The sequence below is a fragment of the Papilio polytes genome, unplaced genomic scaffold (genome assembly GCF_000836215.1).
Source record: "Papilio polytes unplaced genomic scaffold, Ppol_1.0 DF823688.1, whole genome shotgun sequence".
NCBI lineage: Eukaryota > Metazoa > Arthropoda > Insecta > Lepidoptera > Papilionidae > Papilio > Papilio polytes.
In genome coordinates, this window is record NW_013525516.1 from 1030917 (window position 1) to 1049519 (window position 18603).

At 35.6% G+C, this 18603-nt stretch overlaps 1 protein-coding gene across 1 annotated transcript in view; it reads left to right on the forward strand.

Annotated features, from left to right (window-relative positions):
* Positions 1-18603, forward strand: part of LOC106104401 (semaphorin-2A) — a 92869-nt gene that overhangs the window by 60910 nt on the left and 13356 nt on the right. Inside the window, exons 6-10 of the mRNA XM_013284446.1 lie at positions 1343-1450; positions 9185-9455; positions 11066-11296; positions 12527-12785; positions 13964-14118. Of these exons, the coding sequence (XP_013139900.1) occupies positions 1343-1450; positions 9185-9455; positions 11066-11296; positions 12527-12785; positions 13964-14118 (1024 nt within the window). The remainder of the gene's footprint in view (positions 1-1342; positions 1451-9184; positions 9456-11065; positions 11297-12526; positions 12786-13963; positions 14119-18603) is intronic.

Here is an 18603-nt window from a genome sequence, read left to right on the forward strand (position 1 = left end):
AAAAATGGGACCCACCTGCAAGCATTACCTTTCGGATAAAAAAAGAATTATCCAAATCGGTCCACTAGCGGCGGAGTTATGCCGTAATACACATAAAAAAAAATAAAAAAAAATATACCGACGAATTGAATACCTCCTTCTTTTGGGAAGTCGGTCAAAAAGTGAAAACATTTGACACTACACAACTTGCTTAACAAATAAAATTAAAAACGATTCATATAGTTCAACCTCACAATTGATTCGATTCAAATCCGTCTCGATTTAACAACATACTCGACAAAGCGATTTCCTTTCCTCTTGTATATTTTGTCCATTTGAAAATCTGACAGAGTATCAGTACAATGGCGGTGCGCCGGCTTTCGTCGTGACGGAGAGAAAATTAGTTTCAATCTACCGGCCGACCGCAGCCGCCGAGCGCCAATCTGTAAACACAGTATATATTCCGTCCGGGACTTTGAAAATATCGTTTACAATGTCCTTTTGTACCTTCTATTTCGTGTCTCCTATTACTACAGGAGTCACTATTCTCTCAATGTATATAGTAGAACTACAATAAATGTATTTAACATCTTTGAATAGAGTAAGTTTATCTATACAATGTTGAATTACACAACAGAGTAAATTCACAATTCATTAGTAAATTTCATGTAAGCCAAAATCCCAGACAATCATGAAAATACGCCAGACGTCCAATAACAACCTCAAACTGCAAAAGTCATTACCATTTCATCGAACTATCGAACTTTTAATTGCACAATTATGTTCACACGTGCGTAAAGTTGCCGCCGAAAAGCAATCCAGGCATATTTGTGAAAGATGCAACGCTAATGAACTGATGTAAAGTTGAAGCCTTTCATTTTGGCGAAAGCTTTATTCACTAAAACGGACATCGCGTATTCCTGTCGTTTGGAATATTAATGTCCCGTTCAATATTTATGTTGGACGCAAATTTGCATAATCACAGGCCGTGGACACGCACACGCTCAACATTTTTCCTCTCTCTCCCACTTCAACATATGCCAATAAAATTTGCGCCAACGAGCCATTGCACATTCGATTTCTTCATTGGCCGTCCGTTTATTTCACAATAAGTATTAAGTGTGCATTAACATTTTACACGCACGTATTGTTTTGTATTAAAATATTTACGATAAAAACTTTAAAAGCATCCATTTATACAGTTTAATAGAAGAAATATTTTATTTTGCTTTATTTCGCTACAAATTTGTTACTCTCTATCAAAGTACTCATCTAATTACCTACAATAGTCTACTTAGAAATAATAACTAATAAGATTTCTGTACTTCTCATTATTGTACTTTAACATGAATAATGTCCACAGCACTTCGACTGCCGTAACCACGTGCGCGTGATTCAGCCCATGGGCGACGGGTCGCGGCTCTACGTTTGCGGCACCAACGCTCACAGCCCTAAAGACTGGGTCTTATATGTAAGTATACAATTGTTATATTTAACGCGAGTACGATTGAGATGTGAGCAACGATAATGTGAAAAACGTTGATTATGTAAACTGCTGTTCATCTTGAGGCCAGCACATCTGTATTGTAGAGTCGGGACAGATTGATGACAATGACGATTACAAACGAAGAAGGTTTTAATACAGTGTTTAATACGATTTAAAAGAGATGTACTCGATGTACAGATTGTATCAAAACGAACGGTACTGTGATTTCCGTTTATTTATTTTCACTTGAACTGGCACTAGCATTACATTTGGCAAGAAGCCAACAATGCAACAGATCGCAACCTTACTACGCACATCTGTTTCTGAATAAAAAAAATATGTCTCTTTGATTAACTTTTTTACGACTAGATTTTAGCATCCAACCATTTCGCAGGCAGATGCATTACCGCGGACGAACCACGGCTTGCCGTCGCCATCCGCGACAAATTTCACGGCTTCTGATTTCAAATGACATCGTAAGACGAGACCAGATTTTTCCTCAACGCAAAAGAAATTTCTACCCGAACGACTCCGTTAAAGCTCTCATACCCAGTGACAATTTCACAGTAAACGTATTCCGCAACAGTAAACATTTCGAATTTAAAATTTCAATATTCATTTCTCCGTACTCATATTTCGTTCCCCTGACCACTGCAGACGCAATGGAGTGTGCTCTCGTAGCGATAAGTAGAGTTATTTTTATGAAATTATTTTTTAAAAGTCATAAAACCGCTTCAACAATAGGTATCGAAAGCAGACCGCAATAAATTTGCCGCGCCCTGTTCACCTCTCGCCGGCCCTGCACTCGACTTTCATATAATTTTATGATGTATCGTGCCGCTTTGACCCTTCACACGTTTTTATATTACTTTAGATAGCGGTTTAGAGTGACTTTTTCACTATAATAATAAATTATTAAACTGGTATGTCTTCTAACCCTGCTAGGACGCCACTATCCGCTTTTGATATATTATGTACCATTAAAACAATATAACAATTAAAATAATGATATAAATTCGTGATTATTGTTTAACTTGTTACCGACAGCGCGGCAGCCAAAAATACAAAACACTTATTATAAAACAAACATATCTTTATTGAAAACTTATTTACACAAAAAAATATATAAAACTCAAAACTCTGTCGATCACATTCTTGACTTCTTCTATATATTTTCTTTTACAGACGATTATTGCCTTGGTGGCCAGTATGCAACCTCTTTGGCTGTATACATACTGCTTGTCAGCCAAAGAGGTTGTATTTTGCACTCAACAATTATCAAAACAAACATTTCAACGTCGTGATCTACCGTGGTGATAACCTACAACTTTTCATCTAAATTGTGTTTTTTTTTTAATTTACTTAAATATGACTTTAATTTTTTAACCTAATTAAGAAAGTGACTACAAAGTAATAGGATAAAATTTTCACCTACAACTCAATGTTTTTCTATCTTCTTTTAGGATAAATAGTGTACTTTTGTTTTACAATTTTAAACAAAATATTCATCAAATAAATCACTCTGTTAGAGTCATAGCTTCGGGTGATGGTTTCAATTTGGAAGTATATTACGTTTGCGGCGAAAGGGCCATTCAATAGTGTTGATACTGGCCGGACAGTGTTTTACACAGAGCAGCCTGTTAAAACAGAGATAGTGGAAGATTTTATACGACGGAAAGGGTTCGATGTCATTGTTACTTAAATTACTCTGTGCTTTTTTTTATTTATGACAGCAAAATGAAATAAGTGTAGTAAAAGCATCATATTTAAATGTAATTAAGCAAAAATTGCTTACTTACATTTAAAGTTGTAACACATCAAATTGTAAACTCAGATAGTATAAGGTTTGAACAATCCTTTTTTTCGCGTCACCCACTTTAAACGTAACAGTGAAAATAGTTTTACTGACATATAAAATTCAAAACTCTTAAATATAATCTGTGGTTTGAGTAATGCGTTCACTCCCTCCCGAGGGTAAGGGCACGTCAGTTTCAAAAATTGAGTGAAATCACACGTACGGAATCGATAGGGCGATTCTCACTGATGCAACGAGCTGATAGAAAATCGAGCCGACAATTCATATTTGTTGCAACCGCCAATTTATAACAGCAACGATACAAATGGGGCGCAACTATTGAACGAACATTGAAGACAAACGACTATACCGATTGGGCCCCCATCGTTTGACTTCTATTGTTTCTTGTTCTTGCATCTGCGGCAACGATTTGTTTAAAATAACATATTAGATGTTACTGTCAAAATAAACATCACATGAAAGTAAATTATACGAGTAGATGAAAATGTGTATAGAACTATCTACAAACACTTTAAAGAAAAAAAGACGATATACCAAATGATTTTAATAATTTTTTTTACAAACTAAAAAGTCTATTTAAAAATGTATTTTTAGATAGTAAAAACTCCACCGAATTGGCTATAAAAATAAAACATTTTCAACACCTGCAAAATCTAAATCAATATGAAATAAATATAGGCAATCAAAAATCATTTGATTAAATGTTCAAAACAAACAGAGGCATCAGCCGTTTGTTACCGATTACGAGGTACAATAACAATAGGACGATTTGTACGGCAAGCAGATTTAAAACACATTGCATTTATCTTGTTCGAATAAAACGCGATAAGCCCCGCTTATTGATTGTTCCCATTTAAATTGAATACGTTCAATCCGTGCCTCGTCACAAAGCAAATGAGCTGAAACAATAAAATATGTGCCGGTTGAAACGTGCCTTTTTTTCATCAGAAAATAACCTTTCTATACTTTCTTAACTCTTCTTTAACAGCTTCTTTACACTTCGTATTTATTAATTTTTAAAAAACCAGTGTATGAACGTCCATAGCTGGACATAGGTGTGTATAGAACAAGATTGCGTAGCTGTTACCCGTACGTTAAGTGGTTGTACCTCGTTAAAATATTATTAAATTAATTTTAAAATGCATATAATGATTTAAGTAAGTAAATATTTCCTCTCATTTTTTTAATTATTTATTACTGAGTTAAGCACCGACGGGAACACTTAATTGAAGTAAACATTTTAATGTGAACGTGTGTTACTTGCGGTATGAAAGCGACCTTATAGGCTGCCGTGTGAAGGGTGTCTTACAAGAATGTTAACGTCATTATCGTAATTATGGTGGGACGTCGACGCAAACGGCGCAGTTGAGTGCACTCTGCAAAATCACTTTATAAGCCATGCAGTGCAGCATTCAACCACCAAGCCGATGCTATATAACCATTTTTGTGAGACTTTATGCCCCTCGTTAAACTTAATAGAAACTATATCTTACGTACTAAGAATTAAGCTCTTGTAATTTACTCACATTTTTTAAAATAAAATACTCGCTTCATTTTTATTAAAAAAAAAACACTCTTTTTAATTTTATTTAATAAAATATATTAAAACTAAGACGGCGCACTCCTCAAGCAAACTTAGAGTAACTTAAACCGGTCTTAAGGTTAACGAAGTATTTCCTTAATACTTAATTAAAACACACGAGTATAATACCCCTCTAGGCGGTACTAAGTCTGGCTCTAAGTGATACAGGCACCCACTATCCTAAGTCTTACTTTTAATTGAATTTAAATACACTTGAAGAATTAATTTCTTTTTAGACTAAACTTCGAAATCATATCAATAATATTTCCTTTATCTTCTGTAACAATTAACACTGGTTGTATAAGTATGTTTTACATTCTATTCTGCGAAAATGTGCCATAAAAATTCTATCATCAAATACAAAATACAGATACAATTATTTTATTGATAAGAAAATTACAAGTCAGAATGTTAAAAAATAAAAAAAAACTTTACAGATATTTTGAATAAAAATTATACATAAAACAATTATAGTAGGAAAAATTCTTTAACATTATAGAAGAGTTTTTGTATTAGCCATGACTAAAGCTTGTTTTTAAATGACGCGAGGCTGGTAGCCGCTGTAACGTGGTCCGGCAGGCGGTTGTAGACGGCGGGCTCCATGACGTGCGTGGATTTTTCGGTCTTGGCCAGTCGTCATCATTACCTGAAACGTATTATTCATGTCAATTGTGTTATACGATTCGCATAATTAAGGATCACACCAGAACCAGGTTTTCATTAGCCACTATTTCTTTATAACCAACTAGCTGTTCCCGTGCGACTTTATCCGCATAAAATTATGAAAATCTTAATTTTTTTGTTAACATGTGTTAAATTATCAATTGCAAATGTCAAAATGACATGACATGATGATAAACCATGGCAATGTTGCTTCCTTAATGTTGGCAGCTTGTTGTTTATGCTTCCTTCCCCACATGAAGGTTTCTCCAATTTATTTATCCCCCAAATTTAATAGCGTAAAAATATATAGCCTAAAGCGTGTCGTAAGTGTAGGGCTTTTTATTAAAGAAAGAATTTTTCAAAAATATGCTGTGATTGATGACATCCTACGCCACAAAGTAGTGAGTGTTTACGCTTTATTTTATTAGTAATTTTTTTTTCTTTTGTACAACAGAGCCTCGTATTGTGATTACATGTGTACAGTGAGAGTGGTGTAGTCGGGTCGCAGTGTTTACGGCCGCCTAAAACGAGGTAATATTTCACGAGACACCACTGCCAGTACACAGGTGGTTTATCTACCCCATTCAGAATTAGGAGCCAATATTGTCTACGCTTTGTGTTACATTCGTTTTGCAATTGCCACGTCTGTAGCTATGACAAAGGGCTTTACAATTGTTGAACACGTAATTACTTGAACATATTTAAAACCAGCTGTTGCTTACGACTACTTCGTGAAATTATAATACATAACCTATATTATTCACTGATAACGTAACTTCTAAATGGTGAAAGGATTTTTGAAATCGACCCATTAGTTTTGGAGTTATTTCAATATATCAAAAAAAATACAAATCTTTTCTATTTTTAATTTTGGTAAAGATTAATACAAAACCCCTCTACTTTTATAGAAGGCAAAGAGTAAAAGATAAGTTCAATGAGATCGTCATATAATGTAAAAAATGTTTCACTAATACTGAAAGTAATTAATGTTAGAAATTTTACCAGAGCCTCTTGTATATATTTATGTATGCATAATTTAGGATGTTACAGTAAATTTAGATGAGCAAGCAGTCATTAGCTGATAGTGACATCGCTGCCAAACTTCTCCCGCGGCGCAATCTCGCAAATTCGACAACCCTTTGTGCGTTCACAACTTATTCTCGCTCAATATTCAGAGAGCAGCTTATATTAACTTTAATGTAATTACGACGTATTGAGCATGTGCTTTTGATAGTTCTAAATAATAGAATACAATTATAAATCATGCCTAGCTTACCAGAATTTGACTTCAGCTGTGGTGGTAAGAAAATAGAAATATGTTAAACAATATTTACTCCTCGAGTGAAAAGAGACAGTCTTAAGTGAACAAATAAGTCTGCAATCTTGTTTTTCTTTTTTTTGTATGTCAAGAATCTAGTGCTTTCTCAATTTTTCAATTCTAACAAAATGTATGTTTTATATTTCGATTACTTGAACAAAATGGAAAATTTGTATCTAAATTCTGTCGTCGTGAAGACAAATCAATTGCAATCACATACAAGTAAAATATTTCCATTAATATTTATGCAACACTACATCTGTACTGACTTCTCGTTTCATATTCTGTCACAATCTTATAGTAAAATGGAATTTCAAAACGTACATTACATTGAATGTCTCAGAAGTTTCGCCCCACTCGAAAATGTATTCACAATGTATTGGGAAGCCATTGCCGTGTGTCATGCTGTACTCGCTCCTATCTTCAGGTGTCCTATCGACACTGTTTTATTTTATGTTACTGCTGTGGAAGTTTAAAAAGTCCCATTTACATGTGAATTTTAAATTTCATGATGCGAATTTGCGACCGCACTCTTCCGTCGTTTGCATACATTTCGATTCTGTTTATACTTTTCTTTCAAGTACCGCTATTATGAAGTTCTTTACTGGGTTACTCGCGATCGTCCACTTTACATTCTAGTTGCTTTAACGTTAAGATCTAAAATGTTTTTATTTTGGTTGTTTGTTTAGTGTAGTATTTTTAAGTAAATGTGATATTCTAAAATATGCGCATGAAAATAAACTCTTTGTCTGAAAAAAACTTGAGTACGCAGAAATTTCCATTGAATGGTATTAATAAAGAACTTGTTATATCGAAATAACAACACGTAAAACATTTTCTTGGGCAGTCCAAAATTTTCCAAAAACATTTACATCCATTATTAAAACTTTTACACAATAATCCAAAACATAATACGGAACGACGAGAAAAAAAAAATTGAAAGCGAACAAATATTTAAATCTCGAACTGGAAGTTTCACTCAATGCTCAATCATTACTCCGTCACTGGTCCAACTGTGAAAAGCATCGCCGATGCTAATTTCATAAACAAACAATAGCAAGTGCCTAATGAAGGGTCCGCCGAGCAAACTTTCTTATTCTGCGAGGGAAAGGCCGGGAGCTCTTCCGTCCGATCCATTTGCTTGTTTATCCTGGACTTAGAAGGCCCGCCGCGGCCGCTCCAACGGAATAATGCTCCCCAGGAAATGGGAATAAACTGCGCTCCACAAAACTCTCTGTAAAGTTCGTGTAAAGTATTTTAACAATACTTTTACCGCGAACAACGCAGACTTTTTTGTATATTTCTCGTATTAAAGACTGTTTGGTATATCGTGTCGTAATTTGTTGTTTGCTTTAGAGATTGATTACTAAAATTTTATTTCGTTCTTGTAATGTTGTTACACTATTAGATCCTAGATTTGTTCGAGCGTTAATAAAAAGGAAAACGACTAAATGCAAACATTTAAATTGTCAACATCTCCATAAACGTTTCAGAATAACATTCTCAAAATATTGTACCGTGATAAACGATATAACGTCCACCCCAAGTCTAATGTGAATTTTAAAGAAAGAATGAAGAAAGGTCTCCTTACACGCGCCGGAGGCGGCCGGCGCACGTCCTCATGCCTAATTTAATCCTCGGCTTATTAAAATAAAAACGGCATAGGTTTTCGACAGGTGCCGCGGGCGAGGACGCCGGAGGGTGTGCGGGTTGCGGGCGCGGCGGGCGGGTCACAGGTGGCGCCGATGGTCGCTGCGTCGTTAAAATTTACATAAAGTCTCAATCCACGACGCCAGGCTCCCGGCTGCCCGCCCCACGTTTATGCTACATTTAGTAATTTTATGATAATTTCGAAAACCTTACCGCCACCCATCGCATTATACTAATAGACCGCCTCTCGGTAGCGTCCGCGCCGCGTTGAAAATACTCCGACGCCTCGAAAATAATAAGTCTCGCTCTATAAATCGCACGAAACGTGTAGCGGACATGGTTTTTTTTTTTGAAAAATTAATAGCAGATGTGTTGTCGAGTACTGGGCACGTCGGGGGTGGGCAGTCTGAAACTGAGGCGCATAAATCTACTCGTTAGGTGATGTTTTTTTTTAGATGCGTTTTGATTAATAGCGTATAAAATTGAAGTGTTCGAGCGTAAAATTTTTAATATTTAACTTTTAACGACGGCTGCAAAGTGTAGGAGGGAGGGAGCGTTAGAAGTGGGGGTCCGAGTGAGTTCCATGCAAATGGATACCTGGGCGGCCATTAAAAGAATCGTTTATAGTTAACAACAGACGCGGAATGTATCGAATGGGAAGCTATAAAAACAAATGTTGTATTGTTGCAGTCGAACTTGACACACCTGCCGCGGCATGAGTACGTGCCGGGGATCGGCATGGGCATTGCCAAGTGCCCCTACGACCCAGCGGACAACTCGACAGCGCTTTGGGTGGAGAGGGGCAACCCGGGCTCTTTGCCAGCGCTCTACTCCGGAACCAACGCTGAGTTTACTAAAGCGGATACCGTCATCTTCAGAACTGATCTGCATAACCTGACAACTGGACGACGGGAGTTCTCATATAAGCGAACTCTGAAATACGATTCCAAATGGTTGGACAGTAAGTAATTGATAGTATTTTAAATCATATTTTAGTATTCACAAACATTATGGTAAACATTAATTTGTCATATTGATGTAAAACTATGCATTAGGAAGAATAATAATAAATCGATATTTACGTAAGAATAGTAACAAATCACTCTGTAGCCGTGAATCGTTCACTAATTGTTCAGTTCACGATGCTCGATGAATTCACAAATCAATGGAATCATTGAAAATCGGAACGTCCCTAATCAGCAATCAGCGACCGCGGGCAGCCAGGCAGCCGGGCCGCCAGGCAGCCGGGCCGCGCTAATCATTACGACTATTGTTACAATTATCCGCTCTGACACGATTTAGGATTTGGAATTCGCCTGTTTGCGACTAAACAATGAAATTAAACTGAGCTCACTCTAACGACCTGTTTGTTATAGCTACAATCTTTATCAGTTGATTTATCAACTATACGATACATTTATTTAAAATTAAAATGAAGTTAAACTATATTAAAATTATTGCTTTGTTTGTTCAGTGTAAACATTAATTTAATTATCGTTATTGTCATCCTGTTTATTACGTTCGGATTTGTAATAACACAATTTATAGTGTACAGTTAAATGATTAACCATAATGTTAAATATAAATTATTATTTAATCTCAGTTTACGCAATGCAGCTGGACTATTAACCAGAATGATTATAATACAATATTTGTTATAACATTTTTTATATCCTCGTCGCAGTGCTCAGGTTTAAAAAATCTACTAATTTTAGTTCCAGTAGCAAAATTACTAAGAAGAAAAAACAAGTCAAACTCATTATTACTTTAAAGTCATTAGGTAATTTTCGGCTATAGTGAGAATAAAAGTATTTAGATAAAAAAAAAACATTGGCTCCTAGTAATGTTTTATGGTCATAATCGTTCTTTAGAAGTAATAAAGAAAATCACTTACACAATATGCGGAGAATTTTTCAAAATAAACGTCGGCTCAGTCAATAAACATTCGGGCGTGGAATATTCATCAACGTATAAACCCGATTTATCGGCCCAATTAATTATGATGGAGCTAAATAATTTATGACGCCAATAATTTAAAGGCCGGCCTTATTAATAATAAACCTGCGACTTGCGATTTTAATAAAACTATGTAGTTTGTGATGAATAAAGATATTGCTTGTGAACGTGCGTCGATAATCCTAGACACGTGGCCAGTTCATTATGCGGCCGACAAATAAGCAAGTATTAATGCGAGCTATAAATACCCTGTATAGAGTGACACGGCTTCATCTAATATTTATTGCACATCGCAGAGAATAATAGCAATTTGATATTGTGCTATCGACGTGGGAAAGAGGGCACAATTTAAAATACTATGGGATAGCATTAAAATATCAAACGTCTATAAATTTGACAATAACATTATATTTCATATAAACCAAAAATACGCTATAAAGATTAAAATAGAAGTACAAAGAAATCCAAAAAGAACATTCCACGTAAAAGTTCTTGAAAATAAATGTAATAATCGAAAAGACTTGCTTATTATAAGCAAAAACTTGCTCTAGTAGTCTTCTTTTGGAAAAGAATCTATCTGTGTTTTAAAATATTAAGACAAATCTTTGTTTCTAGAACCGAACTTCGTTGGTTCATTCGACGTCGGCGAGTACGTGCTATTCTTCTTCCGCGAGACAGCAGTGGAGTACATCAACTGCGGTAAGGCAGTTTATTCTCGGGTCGCCCGCGTCTGCAAACGTGATACCGGAGGCAAGAACATACTCAACCAGAATTGGGCGACTTACCTAAAAGCAAGGTTGAACTGCAGCATACCTGGAGAGTTCCCATTCTACTTCAATGAAATACGTAAGTAATATTCTATGCTAACGTTCTTATCCAAAACTTTAACATACGCTTTGCTTTATAAACTGCAAACACCTCATGCAATTTTAGATTTCCATCTAATCTCAAATACGATCTGTCAATCTCACTAAACAGTTTCAATAGATTGCGCTAAGATTTCATTGAAGTCTAGCCGATTTCTCGATACAAAAGATTGCTTTAGTTTATTAACGGAGCGACACGCTAGGTTTTTGCGTTCCCTATTCGATGTGCATTCTCCACATTACTGAAGAGCGATGTAGGCATATCTGACGCTCCGTGTTTGGTATGTGCGCGTAATTCGCATACCTCACTGTCATTACCCTATATCTATTAATGACCGTCGTTTATGATTAAAAGTGTCTTTGACAGTAATATTCTGTTAGATTTTATTTACCACCATTATCTTATTTTTGAATATGAAAATGTCGAACTACAGAAGGTATTTTCTATAAGTTTCGAATTAAGTTAATCTTCGTACATTTTGTAATAAACTTGAAAGGATATGGCAATGTAATATTAACCCCGCAAGCCGTGACAATGTTCACCAACCGTTTAGATTGACAATTATAATTGCTGAAACTAGTTGAATTGTGGCGGCAACTTTTGGTGACATCGAGATATAAAGTTCGTGTCACACAATTACGACAATTTGACTCAACTCTCATAACTTTGGACAAGCAAGAACAAATTAGACTTCGTGACGGTACTTGATAATTTCCCGGCTCAGTTTTTGGAGCCGTTTAATATGCAAATTGTATTTAACTTGTTACCTCTGTAGAATTGCGAAAAATTAAAGTCGTCATCTTTATAAACATTTTCGTGGCCATTTACGAAAACGAACATTACAATTTGGTTAATTTTTTATTACTCCCAAAAGAGAAGTAATTTTTTTTTATTATCTTTCTGTCAAAGAATGAAACGGTAAGTTCTTGGAATAATTATTAATTCAATGAATTTTATTTTTGCTACTACATTTTAATACAGCAATTTTAAAATGATTAAACTATTTCATGCTCCGAATTCTTTCGTTCAACAATTCAAAAACACGTAGAAACAATTTTGCTATGAATTTTTCAAAAATTTAAAACTTTCATACTAAATATTTTAGGGCAGCGATGATTTCGCCACTTATTTTCGTGTGTATGTTCGAAGACTGTTTTATTAATTATTAAAGAAATGTTAACTAAATATATCAATTTCTTTGTTACATAGAGAGTATCTACAAAGTTCCTGGAGACGATAGCCGCTTCTACGGGGTATTTACAACCGCGTCCACTGGTTTGATGGGCTCTGCGATATGTACCTTCACTATCGGAGATATCCAAAAAGCTTTTGAGGGGAAATTCAAAGAACAAGCCACATCCAGCTCAGCATGGCTCCCTGTTATAAGCAGCAGGGTACCGGAACCGAGACCCGGGACTTGTGTCAATGATACCTCCTCATTACCTGACACTGTTCTCAATTTTATCAGGTGAGATGGTATTATTATGTATGAACTGGCGAAGTGTTTAATTGTTAAATCTATTAAGAAAAGTAATTCGATAATTCCACTTATAATATTATTATTAAATGTTAAATTCATAAAATTTCAACTTCGATTTCATCCAAATAAATAAATGATAAAAAGGATATACAGAATCCTAGCTATGGACTTGTACGTAATAAATTTAATCACTTAAGTGACATCAAAATGCTATATGATCATTCGTTCGTCACCATATTATCACAAGTGGGTAGTGCGAAAACAGAACGACAATCGTTTAAACATCACTCCCGGTCTCCAGCGAGTCCGGGATGCCGCGCCCATTGAAATCCACAGGCACTTTTATCTGGCGACACGTCCTGTTAATTATCCGACGCTCTCGCCCCTAGAGTGTTCAATTATTTTTTTCTGCCCCCACTTTTTCACGATCCTCGTGTGGAAATGTTTGAGATTTTAACACTTCACCTGCAACACCCTGTCTGAAAATAGTTACATGAGTTTTTTCTCTCATTTGCAAGTATTTGAGTTTTATTTAAACGGATGATTTTTTGTTGTCTGCATCGATACGAATGATAGAGCTACGAAGCGTAGCGTGTAGACATTTCGTAGCAGACATTGTTTCGTACTTGGAAACAATACTTTGATTTTAAGTCTTCAGACAAAACTCGTCGTAGTGATCTTACGAGTATTATTAACATGTTTAATTAAAATAAAAATACATTTGATTAATTTGTTAGTATTTACGACTTTAGTATAAGCATACTACGTTTCCAACTATACTTTTGTCTTATCTATAACATATACTATTATAATAAAGCGTAAACAAACACTTTGTTGCCTAAGATGTCAGCAATTCTACCATATTTTTGAATAACCCTTTTTTAATAAAGAGCCCTGTACTTGCGTCACGCTTTAGGCTATATATTTTAACGACATTAAACTTAGGGGGAAATATTTTGGATAAAAATCCTAATGTAGGAAAGAGACCATAAGTTGCTGCCAACATCAAGAAAGCAAGGTTGCCATCATGTCATGTTATTTTGACATTTGTATTTGATAATTTGACGAATGTAAACAATAAAATAAAATTTTCATAATTAGATGCGCGTGAAGTCGCACGGGAACAGCTAGTCTATATATATAAAACTATGTCTTGTTTGTATCAGATCACATCCACTAATGGACAGCGCGGTATCACACGAGAATGAGAAACCGATCTACTACAAGCGGGACCTGTTCTTCACAAGACTAGTGGTGGACAGAGTGAGAGTTGATATGCTGGGACACCAGCTGGAATACACCGTGTATTATGCCGGAACCAGTAAGTACTTGAACAAACACCTGCTTAATTAGTTAAAAGACGAAATTAATTATTTTATCATGCTAATGTATTAAGGATCGGTTTCATGTTTATTCCACAAAACCTTTGAGTTATTATATTAAGAAAGGAGACGACTTAATATCACTCAACGAACAGTAAAATGTTGTAATTTAAGGCACTTGCGCAATGTTTTTTTTTTACTTTAACAAAATTTTATTCATTGTACATAATTACTATTTAAATAAATTAAGTCTATTCTTTATGTAATCGGATAATAGATAAAACAAAAGGAGATTTATTGTTCCAGTACCTATATATTTATTAGTATTTATGTTAGTCTCTATAGAACATTCTCTCCCCATAATCCCATGGGCATCGTGAAAGCTGACGGTAATGTATGCGATGAGCTCGCATCCTGCCACTGTTTATCACTATTTACGCACACATATATGTCTATATCACCCTTTTGTGAGATGCATTAGTGTTATTTCGAAACCACTTTATCTGCTACAAATTTGAAATGATAAAACCGGGCATAGGTCGGTAAAATGTCCCGTAAAAAGCTTCATTTAAAAAAAAAATCACAGGTTAACTCCCGTAACCTTCAAACCTCAGTAACGATTCAGTAAAAGACCCTATTTAAATTTGTAATAAGTTAACATAGTTAAAAATTATTTGATACAATAGTAGACATTTTTCCGTTTCAAATGAAGTAAAACAATTCCGTACAATAAAGCTACAAAACACACAGTCAACCTGGGAGTTTAGAATTTCATAAAAGTGACGAATTAAAAATGGCAACGCACTAGGAGATTAAAAAGTGCGAAAGTGCCACAATGGCTATAACTCGCGCGGCAGTGACGGCCGTGTGGACAGGCTCTCTGGACACCGAATGCCAATGCAACGCCCGAAGGGTTGGGGATTATGCACATTCGAGTGCGAAACATCGGATTTAGAGTTTAAAACACGAAAAATCTATTACACCGTTCGTTGTTTGTACCCAAATAGCGAACAAAACACAATTTTAAACGCTTTTTGTCAACTCACAATTTATTAACTTTTAAAAGCTTGCACTCAAGCTTTTAAGCCGCGCTGTATTTCTAGCAGACGGATGCTATTTTCCAGTTTTAATGGGCCAACAAAAAACTTTTCATGGTTCTTCTATAGAGTGCTTTTGTTTATCTTCTCAGTTAAGCCTAATTTTAAATAGAAATTTAAAGAAAAATGCTTACTATTTTGTAAACTGTAAAAGTATGTATACATATTTTAGTACTCCTTTCGCCTTCCCTAATGTTAGGGTTCTATAAATTTATGAATATCATGTCCGAAGATAATTACCATAACCGCTTTCCAGACAATTAGGCAGCCGCAGTTTAATCGCTTACAAACCAAAACTATTAAATTTCCTTCAGAACTTCCACTTACTATAGAGTCATGTGCATACATTGCACATCGTAAAAATAATTGTTATTACTTAGACTTGCCTGACCACCACAGCGCCCGGTAGCGCGTAAGTACAACCGCATTCGCCTCACGTCACATTTCTATCTGCATAAATTCGGTCCGCCGCACCGCACCGCACCGCAACGCTCTAAACAACGCCACCGAGTGCTAATTTTCGCCCATGTTGTTCCAATTTTCACCAATTTCCCTAGGAAATCGCTCTCAACCCCGTATCCCGTAAGAACCCGTACGGAAAGGATTAAACTCACGTAGATATCTAACGAAGGGGGAGTTCGTTTACTGAACAACTTTTACGAAAGGCGAGCTCCGGTTCGAGTTGGCGTTTGAAATGCTCGTGTGGAATATTAAATTGTTTAAGCGTTACCTTTGACGTTCCCTCATGTGCTTTAGCCACGTACCGTGATAATTACTCTAAGTTAATCTGCATAATGTAACTTTGGCTCCGTTTTCAATAGCGACGTAAAGTCTTTCGTTGAACATTATCACATTGTAGCAACGGGAACGTTTCATTACGGAACTTCAACGAGCAGTAAAATGTTTAAATTTAGCTAATTTTAGCGACAGTTGCGCTCTGTAAACGGTTACATACATTTAGACCGCGGCAAAGAGCGTAAAGAGGAGCGAAATCCGCATTCCCGAAAATCCGATGCACTCTTAGTTCGCTATTATTTACACTGGGACGTGAAATAAGTTGTGCGAACCGCCGTCGCAAAGAGCTCGAGGCATTTGGTGAAAAAGGACAGTTTACTCTTTCAATAAAGAGTTCTGTGGTAGTTTGGAGTCGGTTGCAATATTGCTTCCCCAACCGGGCCATTCGGAATGCTCATTGCGTTATAATATGCATTAAACGGCATCGTCCCGGCGGAAGGCTGAAGCGGCGCTCGAGGTGGCGGCAGACAATGAGAAACGAGCGTATGATGTACCCGCAATGCGGACCCTGTCTTCCTCGTTTGTTTTATCACGCCTAAATCACTGTTGCCAGACAACTTTTGTGCGCTCCTCAGACGTTGATAAAAGTTTGACATCGCTCATGTACACACGCGCTCGCTCCGTTTGTCAATGGAAGGGAACCGAGCTATCAAAGACGTTAAGAGTATTTAGAAGTTAACGAAGTTAATTAAATTCCGCGAGTTAGACGTCAACGCCGAGACTCTTTAGTATCAAGGGCGCCTTTGTTAACAAACAAACACAATATTAATGTTAACGTATCTCTCAAACACAGTTCCCATGTTAACAAGAGACTTGAAACTTAATTACATCGCGTCTGTTTTATAAAACACGCTTATGGGGGTAGTCTGTTTAAATTAAACTGATGACACCGATACTAATTCGTGCTGAGAATAATTTCAAAGTCCTCTTCCGTCAAATAAATTGTTGTTACTCTCTAGAATATAATTTTAAAACTTACTTTTATATATAGGTATTTACTATAAGCACCTAACACTAAAATATTTCCATTTTTCAATTCCAATTTCGACAAAATTAAAGAAATGTAACATTGATCTTACTGCATACATTTTTCATTTCCACTTCTGTCTAGAAAGAGAGGATATTAAATTATCATTTGCTTGGATAGAGAATAAAACAAGGAAGATATATGGGAAATTAAATCGTAGGCTGTAGCCGACGGGAGGAGCTTTGATGCCAAATGCTTTGAAAGCTTCTATTAAAAACGATTTAAAATTCACAGTCAGCTTAATGGTGGAGTCCGACAACTGATATCATTTACTGACCTCAACGCAACCGAAGTCGTGTATGCTCTTTGACATGTGCAACTTAATTATTCTCGTTTTAAAATACCTCTAGTGCGATATGTTTAGTTTATTAGATTAACTCACGTATACACCTTTAACGTAAAAGTCTCATTTTACGATTTTAGAATTATTCATTGCAATTACTTTATCGAGATTTTAATGTGATATTGTTTTGTAATACATATAAATATGAAAAACGATGTACTTTAAAATTACGAAGCTTATAATAATATGAGCAAACTATATCTTAATAAAACGCTGGAGTAAACCATCTTACGCTGTTTTCAATAAATTTGATAATTCCGTTTCCTGCAACGTGACTATAAATATTGTTTACATGCCATTTGTGGCTGTTGCTATGCAATACGTACATACAACAGCCAATCTTCAAACTCACCGATTGAAACTTTAATACATGACTAGTCAGTAAACTAAAGTTGTTGAAGCCAGAGCAACTAAATCACATATCATTTTGTTAGACCGCATTTCATGTTTATGTAGAAACTTGGACTTCATGCACTTAAGTAAATGGGTTTCCGATACTTATAAGAGTATTTGCAGCGGATCGCTAAGGTTTATGCCTGCTAAGTTATTTTGAGGATTATTATTCACTTCGTTATGGACGTTCTTGTTTTAGATTAGTTAATGTGCACCCTGCTTTTAGTGCCTATCAATTAGTGATTATTTTGGCTTTGTTGTTCTACATAATACGATTTCCTTAATTTCATAAAAAATGTACAAATTAACTAACTATACCGCCAATACCGCCTAATGCTTTAGGGTAAGGACTACCGATCTTGCGGTCAAAGGGTTCGAATCCTACCATTCGACAATTTTGTGAACCATATCCTAGCACAAGCCTATAGCTTAGTTGGAATGGTTAAAGGAAATATTAGTAAATTAACAAAAATCTACTAATATTTTTATAAAAAAAATTAGAATAGAGCATTGTAGGTATATAAATCTACTCTTTGCTGTGTATCTTGGATATGACAAGAGACAAGATGCTTTTACCCTTGAGAGTTAAGTTTAAATTTCTGCAAACTCATATTAGGATTTCGATTTGCTTGTCTAAAAAACAAAACAATTGAGATATAAAAACAGATTGACTTCACAACTAGAATTTTCTTTAAAGTACGTAGCTTAAAGCCAATGGACATATCTATTGAAACACATTCTTAAAATAGGTACATTTATACAGAGGGGTCGAACGAAGTGTTACAAAAACGAAATCAATTCTATTTTCTTCCGTGACATTGAGTGACAG